The sequence below is a fragment of the Amphibalanus amphitrite genome, unplaced genomic scaffold (assembly GCF_019059575.1).
Source record: "Amphibalanus amphitrite isolate SeventyFive unplaced genomic scaffold, NRLGWU_Aamphi_draft 000131F_arrow, whole genome shotgun sequence".
Taxonomy (NCBI): Eukaryota; Metazoa; Arthropoda; class Thecostraca; order Balanomorpha; family Balanidae; genus Amphibalanus; species Amphibalanus amphitrite.
Genome location: NW_024881626.1, coordinates 25,848 through 36,183, shown reverse-complemented (window position 1 = coordinate 36,183; position 10,336 = coordinate 25,848). Strand labels below are relative to the sequence as shown.

Sequence of the window (10,336 nt, the reverse complement as noted above, 5' to 3'; positions counted from 1 at the left end):
CACAATTGTTTGCAAAGATGGGTATATTTTGTAGAATTTCATCCACTCTGACCTGGGTGGGGTAAACCAGCTTAATGCCACAAAGCTGAACTAAATGGCTTATCTCGAGCAACATTTGGATGCATAGTTATGTTACGAACGGTGGTATTCGCAAGCTCCCATGCTCTTGTGAAAGAGGCGTGTCAAAATGCAGATGTCTCTTCGCAAAACCCTCCACGGAAGGATCAATGAAGTCAAAGTTCGATCTTGAAACCACAATGTAAACAGACCGAATAGACTGCGCCCACAACGGAGCAGATCCAGTGTCCAAACAGATAGAATCGATCCTTCCCGTACACATAAACACCTCAATATCGAGTCTCAGTCACGTTCCCACTTTTCGCGGCACAATGTCCGCAGAGCACTGCACCACCAGCACTGTGTCAAGCCGTGTCCTCAGCCCGCGTCCGACCACTGGACTACCGGGCCTTGGTGCGCGGCTGCGGCTTGAACTTGTCCTTGAGCTGGTCGTTGTGACCCTCGCGGTTGCGCGCCAGCTCGATGGCGTAGAACTGGACGCGCGGCACCACCACCGTGTTCGACTGCGAGTACTCGTCGCCGCTGTCCAGCCGGAGCAGCGTGGCAAAGCTGAAGTCCTCCACCTTGCCCTCGAACGTGTTGCAGAACTCGCGCCACTCCTACCGAATGGAGGACGCGCCAATCAGTGTCAAGGAGAAGAGGCGCGCCTCTTGTTTGAGACACGTCTGAGTCAAGACCTTCCTGGTACGGTCGGGGGGCATTACTACAACCAAGGCCCAAAGCAGTTCTTTAGTTAGTGAGTACGGTTGTCTGTTGAATTTCCGGTTTTCTGGACTGAGCTTTTCGTCAGAACTCCCAAGCTGTGATGATACACTGCTAAAAAAGAAACGCTCTTAAGGTTTATCCTGAATTGACGCCAAGCAGCGACGTTTCTAAAACGTGCATTCCAGCGGTTTACTATTTCTCGTAGAGCTAGCTACTTGACTGGCTTCCAAACTTCCGTTACTCAATCGTGCTTGGCACGATTGAGTAACGTAAGACTCAAAACATGGAAAACATGGATAATAACACGAAAACTCGCCCGTAGTATCGGAATGATAGCAGTCACGATGGGCATAAAAACAGCAAACCCGATTAGGCGGTAGGTCGGTTAAACGAAATGCAGGTGATCAGCTGTGTGGGATCGGTCATTCAACCTGCCGATCAGGAAATGCCAGTGCAAAATAATATGGCACCCCCACCAGCATGTGTGGCTTGCTGATACCTATGCAGCTCTGTCAGATAAGAACCCATATCAAGAGACAGAATACAGATCACATTTCAGGACTTTATATGATATCCGTAATTATTTTTTGAATGTCTGAGTCAAGAAAATGAAGGCGCGAAGTATTTTAGAAAATGAAATTTTTGTTCTGTCTGAAATTCAAGGGCCCATCCATTATGCATGAGGCCATTCACTTTTTGTATACACAAAGATATCACCTACCTTCTTGGCTTCTTCATTCTTGATGAGATCCTCAGTGAGAAGCTGCACAGTGAGGTCTGGGAATTGCTTCCTGAACAGAGTGTATATCTCTTCATCGTGAGGAGTCAGGCGCAGCAGTCTTGGTGACACAGAACACACTATCTGCAGTCCAGAAAAGAGCAGGTTGGGTGCCGCCACTAAATGGTATTGTACATGGTATGCTCCATGTTCATTACTCAGCAGCAAAGCCCAGGCATCAAAGCAACAGAATAGGTTATACACTAATGAGTAGGTACAAAATAATCTAGCATAATAATGATTGAGATGGTAAGATGGCACATAAGGGGTGGAGACTTCCATTTCCTGTATGTTTGATGCAGTCTTGCAATGCAATCCAGCCATCCAAGAAACTTTGCGCGAGACGTTTTCTTGGATGGTTTTCTTGGATAGCTTGATTTCATCGAGGGCTTCTGTTTTAAAGAAAATTTGTAAGCTTTGCTGCACTGTTAAGTAATAAGAACTGCCAGTATTTCAGTACCTAACGTGTAGTTAATGTTACTGTATTTTATTTATGCATATTTCGGCCTTTTTTAAGCAGATAACGAGCGATATTAAGAAACATACAGGAAATAATATCTAGGACTCTACCGCGACGAAATATTTCTATCTCGAGTTTTCAAAGAATTTCATGCACTCGGCCAAGGCCTCGTGCATGAAATCCTTTGAAAACTCTCGATAGAAATATTTCGTTTTCGCGGTATCGTCCAAGAATGTATATTCGAGTCTAGCTAGACGCGTCTAAGTCTTAGACGCGTCTAGCTGGACGGCGGCTGCGTCTATCTGGCGACAGCTAACTTTAGACGCGCCTTGCTTGGAAGTCTCCGTCCAACAGTTAGACGCCAAGTTAGACGCCAACTTGGACGTCTGCTCAGTCAGACGCCAGTTGGACGCCAGTGGAAGCCTCCACCCAAGAATACACATTGAATTAGATCCCGCATATAGAAGGGTGAATGAACAAACACCAGTCAGTTGAGTCTTCCAAAATAAAAATCAATTCCTTCAATCAAGCATAAAAATTATCGCATCCCCATGGTAAACCAATGAATGGTAAACCAACCCAATATTTTTCGCTTGACATTAAGTACTGGCCTAAAATTGTTTTCATTATTTAAGTTTTGAACAAAATAAATATGCATTCATTAGACGTAATTGGTCCTACCTAATGCCAGCACTGGCATAGTTATTAGGTACTTAAAATATTCCCCATTGACACACTTACATTGAAGTAAACATCAGCATGCTCTGAAGCTTTTACAGCCCAAGCAGCCTCCAGTGATGCCTGAAAAGACAGACAACTAAAGTTACATACAGTATGGGTAAGCAAATCAGGCTCAAGTGTTATAGGTACCGCAAATAAATTACTTTTAGCTCAGTGGATGAAAGGTCATCTTACAAATCTATAGTAGCTAACCAGCAGTGCACTGTGCCAACAACCAAATGTCACTTACTGGAGCATCTTAAAAGCAGGCTAACTTGCTTAGAAATAACATCATATCATAGTAATATGGGTCATAGTAAAAAGGGATTTATAAATTGGAATGAGTCTCCCTTTGATATGAAGCACTCCTTTATTTGTATATTAGGGTGAAGTGTCAAGGAAATGAGATATCTGTCGGGCACAGTGTGGTATGATCGATCCATTCATGGAAACGTTTCCATTTTTGGAACATTCTTCCAAAAATGGATACGCTGTTTCCAAAAATGGATACGCTGTTTCCAAAAATAGACACGGTCCGTTTCATAAATCGAGACGTTGCGTGCATTGCTACCTTTGAAGCAAACTGGATATTGCTTGGTGCAACTTGGCATGTGCAGGATGCCACCAATCGACAGCCAGCATTCTAGTTTATGTTCCTGTTCTCCGACTTCCCGATCAGAAAACCGAAAGTTGACGAACGAGGCGATGCTTATAACATGTTGATGTGATAAAAAGTCAGCACGTTTTTTCTTAAAAAAAAAACATACAAAAATAGCGTATTTAAAAGACTACTGAAAGATTGGCCCATTGATTTGAACAACCGCATCACCGGGAACGCCGGGAACTTTTGTTTTCCATTCTTTTTCACGTTGCATTTTCCGGTGTACCAGCCGCCTGGTGGTCGTCAGTCTTTAATTTAATCATATGTAAGTTGTTGAAAAGCCATGTGTGGAGACTTAACCCTCGCCGACCGAGAAGGGGGGGGGCGGGTGCCGCCACCCCCCCCCATAGGTTTTTTTACGAGTCTCACAACTTGCATATCTCGGATTTTTCCTAAAGGTCATATGAGGTCAGGTCATTTTCGTGACCTCACCATTGTAAGTCAATGGGGAAAAATAAAAACTGCTATTCTGGCGCCGGGAACGATCTCCAACTATCTCAAGCACAGAGAATCGTGATTTGATGCACTCCTTGCAAGGTTAGATGCGTCACTTTTGCAATGCTGCCCTTGCGTGACGTCATTTATGACGTCATCAAGGTCATATCAGTTTTTCGTAAAAATAACTCCCGATCAAATTGTGCTAGCGAGTCGGGAAAGCCACCAATGGACTCAGGAAGACCTACCGAATCGAATGATATGCGACATGACCTCTTTCGACCAACTTCGTGACCTGGGGGCGCTGACCTGACCGTGACCTGAGGTCAACACCCCAAGTTGACCTGACCCAAACGAAAAGTATATCATTCGATGCGCCTGAGCGAGGCGAACACAATGCTGCCAAAATCGCGGTTCTGTGGCCGTTTTTTGCGAAATTATTCACCAAAAGCTGACCCGTACATTGGGACACTTGACCTGACCTCAGAGGTCACCGGTTGACCTAGGACCTTAAAATCGGGTACCAATCGCTGCGTCTCGTAATGGCGCACACGCTCGTTTTTCCGCGACGCGCTAGTTGCACCAGGGGCGAAACGGCGACAGGGGGGTCGTACCTGCCCCCCCCCCTCGGTGTAGAAAACGAATAGGTCCGGCGAGAGTTAAGTGGGCGTTTTATGATATTTCAAATGTGCTGAATATAATCGTAGGCTGCAATCCATGTAAACCTTAGTGCAAACACGTGAAAAAGCAGGATGGAAATAACGTCTGCGCCGTCGTCACACCAAATACCGTCATATTCTGTGGATGAATTTTATCATTCTTGCTCACGTGTAACATTTATTTCAATTTTATGTATTGAAATGATAGCTACTCTTTATGCATTGCCCACTTACACTTTGGACCACATTTCTCTAATAATTTCTGGGAAATCTTAGTTTTAGTTGACTTTTCAGTGTACCCAAGTTGCGGTGCGGCGCTTAACCCGCGCCCCGCTGGGGGGGAGGGGGGCAGAATCTGCCCCCCCCTCCCGTTTTACGCCAATAACTTCTAAACGCGTTAAGCCAGCGACGTCAAACTTTCAGTACCTTATCATATATCAATTTGACACGTTCCCTGAAAATTTGAGCGAAATCCGTCGGATTTTTTTTTATAGAAAATGCCATTTTAGTGACGTCATGTTCGCCATTTTCACCTCAAAAACGGCAAAATATCAAACGCCACTAACATCTTCATTTTTAAAGGAATCAAGACGTAAAAAAAGGTTATACGTGATTTTACTTTTCTATCAAATGGGCATCTCGGTTTTTTGAAAAAGTTTGGATTTTGGCCCAATTTTTTCCTTCAAAAAACTGACTTTTTCAGAAAATAATCATAAAATTCAAAATTTTGAGTGTATCGAAAAAAAACAATATGTCAGAGAAGTGGTGTATGTGCACCTACATACCAATTTTTAGAAAAATCGGTTAAAAAATGTGGGAGTGATTCAAAATTTTATGATGTCATGACACACACAATTTTTAAAAAATGAATTTTTTTGGAAGTTCTACACCTCGTACCTACGGAAAGAAAAATAGCACCATTCGATTCGCCGTGAAACACTGCATCAGATAGACACCTTTATAGGCCTGAACAACAAACTTCAAAATTTGACCTCACTTGACCTGACCTCGACCTGAAATTCATCCAGATGTGGTCCATATCACTTATTGAGTGTGCCTATTGAATTCTATGAATAAAATGACCCATAAAACATGTCACACATGCCCTTTTCTATATTTTGTTTTTGGTGACCTGACCTGACCTGACCTGATCTTGACCTTAACCTTTGAATGATATTTTATGCAACGAATATTGTCCTGGAAGCCTATGAACACGTTTTGGGCAATCAGTCTCCATCCATTCTTCAGCAACTACTATGCATTTCAGACCCCCTGGAACAGTCCTTTTTGGCTCTTTCTCGTTACCTATACGCTTGCTTTCAACCAAACTTTGACACAATGAGTTTCAAGGGCCTACCTAATTTTTACTAATATGGTCTTTTAACAAATTGTCAAGATGAAAGGCACTTGTCATTGACTTGTAATGGTAAAAAATGATCGGAAAACTCTGCGCCGTGGTAGAGGCTAGCATGGCGTAGCAGCGTCAGCTGTTGCGCCGCGGCTAAGCTCCGCCCACTGCGCCGCGACACCGAGACCGGTCATTCGCCTCTCGGGGTCGGGGAGGTGCGGAGCTCTGGCGGACTGGAACAAGACGCACGCTAACGCAGGTGTCCTTGCGTGAATGTGTCGTATCTCGCGCGGAGAGAACGAGGATGAAGAATGCAATGCAATGCAGATCGGTGCATGTATAAAGTGATAAGCACTCCTTCAACTACAGAGTAAGCTCCATAATGTTATTGCCTACAAAATTAAAAGAATCTTACTTTCAATAATTTACAACGAGCTTCTCCGCTGCCCTGTTTTCCTACAGGCTATGGTGCATTTAAGGAGCAACGAAACAGAATCTACTGGATTGTCTTTAGATACGTATTTGCTATGGAATGTGACATTCAACGGTCTTATTTGAGATATACACATATGTACTTGCATTTCGTTTTTTTTCAAATAAAATTGTTATTTTTTGGTGTAAAAATATTCAATTTTCCATAATAGTTCCGCAATGCTTTGAGGATATCGTTGATAGATCTTATGGCTGAAAAAAAAAAACATTAAAACAGAGAAAGATGTCTTTCGTCTACCGTTTTTGCCTCGGGTCTCCTTTCTCTGCCCTAGCGTTTATGCACATTGTTTGCTGTCCACTAGCCACCGTCTACCGTTAGTCTGATTGTCACTTTGTCTCATCTTCCTTTTTCTTTCTCCCTCCGTCCTTATTTGTCGTAGAACACCTTAATAATACAAGTTCATGACGTTCAAGCAAGTGCTCCACTCCGCTGCGCTGCGCTGGGCGCGCGGCCCGCACGCCGGCCGGCCAAACTGCGACTGCCGCCGACATGACCCGAGGCTGGACCGCAAGTGGGCGGAGCCAAGCCGCAGTGACGACCAATCAGAGGGGAGACAGCGCCCAGCCTGTGCCAGCCTCTAAGCAGGGCTCTGACGACCTTAACATTATCAGTCAATGACAAGTGCCTTAATTAGTTAATTTTTGTTAATAGACCATATTGATAAAAATTAGGTAGGGCTCTCAAACTACCAATGCCAAAATTTGGTTAAGATCAAACGCATATACAACGAGAAATAGCCGAAAAGGACTGTTCCACAGGGTCTGAAATACATAATACGGTGCAAGGCCGATACTGTAGAAACTTGCATTTGTACCCTTGACCTGACCTTGACCTGACCTCTGACCTACTTAAGCAAAAAATATGCTCTTAAGATCCCCCTTGTTGAGAGCTTTCGATTGCCATTTCCCCGTGTTTCTACGACCATCGCGTCGGTTCGGAAGTTAGACAGGGGGGCAGAATCTGCCCCCCCCATCAGGGCGCGTATGGCTGAATAGCCCAGCGGGGCGCGGGTTAAAGGAAACAGTCCACTTTCCTGAAATCAGTATTTTGCTACCTATTGATTAATGATTTTTTATGCTCAAAATAATCATGAAATAAAATAAAACCTTTTTGTAAAAAAAAAACTATTTTCTATATTTTAATATAGGACGAACTATATTCTATGTAAAAAAATGTTTGACGCGGAAGCTTATTACGCATTGACCAATCATATTGCGTAGCTCAAACCTACGCATACTGCATTGGCTGTAAGCAGCACGCTGATTGGCTGACGATGACGTGGCTGCATTCCTCTGCAAGGCACGCATTCCTCTACAAGGCACTCTTTTCGGAACGAGAAATGGAATATCTTCGTCTAGGATGATCGTTGAGCCGTAAAAGCTCCTGATTTGTGCTAGTCTCAGCTCAAGCTACGAAACTGCTATTCCAGCTCAAAACCCCATGTTAAAAGTGAACTATTTCCTTTAACCCTCGCCGGCACAGGCCATTTTGCGTCCTTCGACGGCACAAGGGGGGGGGGGGGTGGTACGACCCCCCCGCGTTTGGCCCCTGATCGAGCTAGAGCTTCGCGGAAAAAACGAGCGTGTTGCTCGTCACGAGAGGAAGCCGATGATACCCAATTTTAAGGTCCTAGGTCATCAGGTGACCTTCCAGGTCAGGTCAATGACCCGAAAACCGGGAAAATCGGGACCTGTTAGAAAGTCGTTACGTGTGGCTGCTATGTGGTTTTCCGGGGTGCTGATCACGAATATCGTGTTAGTTTTGATCAGAGATGATGTTTTTAAGCATTTAGACCAGGTCGGGTCAGGTCAGGTCAGGTCAACCAGTAGGGGTTGTGACGGGTATTCGTAATACGTGTCAACCGCCTCTGACAGCTTCGTAGCATGTTACGAAGGTACCGAAACTACTTCGTAAATGTTCAAATGGTTGCTAAATTCGAATTCAGCTCCAAAAATTAGCCTAGAAACATGTAAAACTCGAAAAAGTGAACCGAGGTCACCCGAGGTCAACAAAGGTCAATGACCTGACCTGACCTTCAGGTGACCTTGACACCCACCCTAATGTATGGGAGCAACATCAAATCACTATTTGAACGTTTGAAACCACGAAAAGCTTGCAAACTCGCGGCTAATGCGAGCCGACATACGCCGAATCGCGATTTCGGCCAAACATGGTCACGGAAAAGAGGTCACAGGTCAAAGGTCATTGGGGTCAGGGTCATGAAATTTTCAGGGAACGTGTAAAATTGATCAATGCGAGGGTACTGAACGTTTCGTCGCGATCGGACGCTTTTTACGCGAGTTATTCGCGAAAAACCTTAGGGGGGTTGCATCAACCCCCCCCCCCCTGTGCCGGCGAGGGTCAACGTTTCAGTAACTATGTTGACATCCAAGGTAAATGCCGAGAGCCTATTGTTAAACTAGTTCTAAAACATCAAATGTTTAGTTGAATGTAAATTTTAAAAACACATTTGAGCTCCGTTATCCACACATTTTAGTTTCTGCGTTTCTATTTTTGGAACATCAGCATCTCCATTTTTGGAAACAGTCTCCATAAATGGATACGATTCAGGAGCATATTAAGTGGTGACTTTGAATGCATAAGAGTAAGATGGCTTTTCATGCAAAAAGACAAGTGCTTTTGTTGTATCCCGTATCCATGCTTGTTTAAAGCGCAAAAGTGGTTATACATGAAATCCAGTCACCCTTCCCAAACAATTTGTGCGAGGATGTTAGCATTTCCATTTTGGGAACAGATGAGTTGTCAAAATTGGAAATGTTTCCAATCATTGTATCAGTGACAATTACTGCAACCATTATTCATTTGTACATTCCTCAATATTATCACATAAAAACAAAACAAGACTTACATCATTTCCGAATTCTTCAGCAGGTCTGCTTAACACTGATGCAGCATTTCCCATTCCCTGGATCCCAATTGCTTGGGCAATCTCATCAGGGAGGGCCATGATTTAATTTTAGTACTCAAATGAAAAATAAAACCCTTACACCATTACAGAGAAGATATTACGAGAATCGCTCCCCGCGGCCTGCCGTTAGGGATTTAAGGGATTTCACTGCAAAAAAACCACGAGCATTCAAATACAAATAATGCAGAATGACAGCACGGTATATAGAGAACTAGTGGAACTAGTGACAGTAAACTCAAAGCCGTATACTGATATCTCTTATACGGCCTTGATTGATATTGATATAGCCGTCAAAGCCGTGTATCTTTACACACACGCGCGCGTGCTGTTATGTCTTTTTTCGTCGGTTCTGTCGACGAAAGACGTGCTACCAAATCGCTACCATATTCATAAAATTTCAGTCGCATAAAGTTTATAAAGTAATCTTGACACTAATCAAGTTTCCCGATACGGTAGAATCCCGCACATGGAATCCCGAATCCCGCACTTCGCCCGCACATGGGGGGGGGGGGGGGGTTGCCACCCCCTAGGTAGTTTTTCTGCCCTGCACTCAACATTTTTGGAGCTAGAAGCCTGATTTTTCGTATAGCTGCTCAGCTCTTCAATCCTTTCTTGACGTTCACTGAAATTTTAAAGTTTCTGTGGTTTTTGCTTTAGGAGATATGACCTTGTTCCAGGTCATGTCATGACCCAAATGACAAATATCCAATATCTTGCGTTGGCTATGGGTCTTGTGAGCTTTGACACCTTGATTTCGGCCTTTTTGCCAGTCTTACCTCCCACCTGTCATGGAACATGTTGTTCGACGATGTAGGTACAGATGTCAAGGTCAGGGTCAAGGTCAACCTAGGTCACCTAAAAACATTGCGTTTTAGGCAAGCTGAATTTACTTTTCGTGAAGTTTCTTTGACTGATATTTGATAAAAGCTTCTCATTTCATTATCTCATGTAATATGGACACATAGACAATCGGTGCACACATCAGTATACACACAGACACACACAGACATACAAACATATATCATTGACCTTGACCTAACTTGACCTGAAATGACCTCAGCAATCAGCAG

General features: G+C 43.8%; 1 protein-coding gene across 3 annotated transcripts; it reads right to left on the bottom strand.

Moving 5' to 3' along the window:
• Positions 1-5: 5 nt before the first annotated feature.
• LOC122381979 (protein PBDC1-like) lies at positions 6-9,602 on the bottom strand. 3 transcript variants are annotated; one of them, XM_043366790.1, is made up of 5 exons: positions 9,581-9,602; positions 9,207-9,413; positions 2,763-2,822; positions 1,505-1,645; positions 6-677 (listed from the first exon to the last, which is right to left on the bottom strand). In XM_043366790.1, exons 2-5 carry the CDS (start codon positions 9,303-9,305, stop codon positions 459-461), a joined length of 519 nt encoding a protein of 172 aa, XP_043222725.1. In that variant the 5' UTR covers positions 9,306-9,413; positions 9,581-9,602; the 3' UTR covers positions 6-458. The 3 variants fall into 3 exon arrangements, with proteins under 3 accessions (XP_043222725.1, XP_043222724.1, XP_043222723.1); XM_043366789.1 differs by lacking the exon at positions 9,581-9,602 and adding an exon at positions 9,516-9,571; XM_043366788.1 differs by lacking the exon at positions 9,581-9,602 and adding an exon at positions 9,531-9,571.
• Positions 9,603-10,336: the final 734 nt, after the last annotated feature.

What these genes read in the sequence shown, in the direction of transcription:
- LOC122381979 (XM_043366790.1), bottom strand. Translation starts at nt 9,305, where the DNA reads ATGGCCCTCCCTGATGAGATTGCCCAAGCAATTGGGATCCAGGGAATG. An exon ending in CTGAAGAATTCGGAAATGAT is followed by an intron (nt 2,823 to 9,206) that starts GTAAGTCTTGTT and finishes CTGTCTTTTCAG; the next exon opens with GCATCACTGGAGGCTGCTTG. An exon ending in AGAATGAAGAAGCCAAGAAG is followed by an intron (nt 678 to 1,504) that starts GTAGGTGATATC and finishes TCCATTCGGTAG; the next exon opens with GAGTGGCGCGAGTTCTGCAA.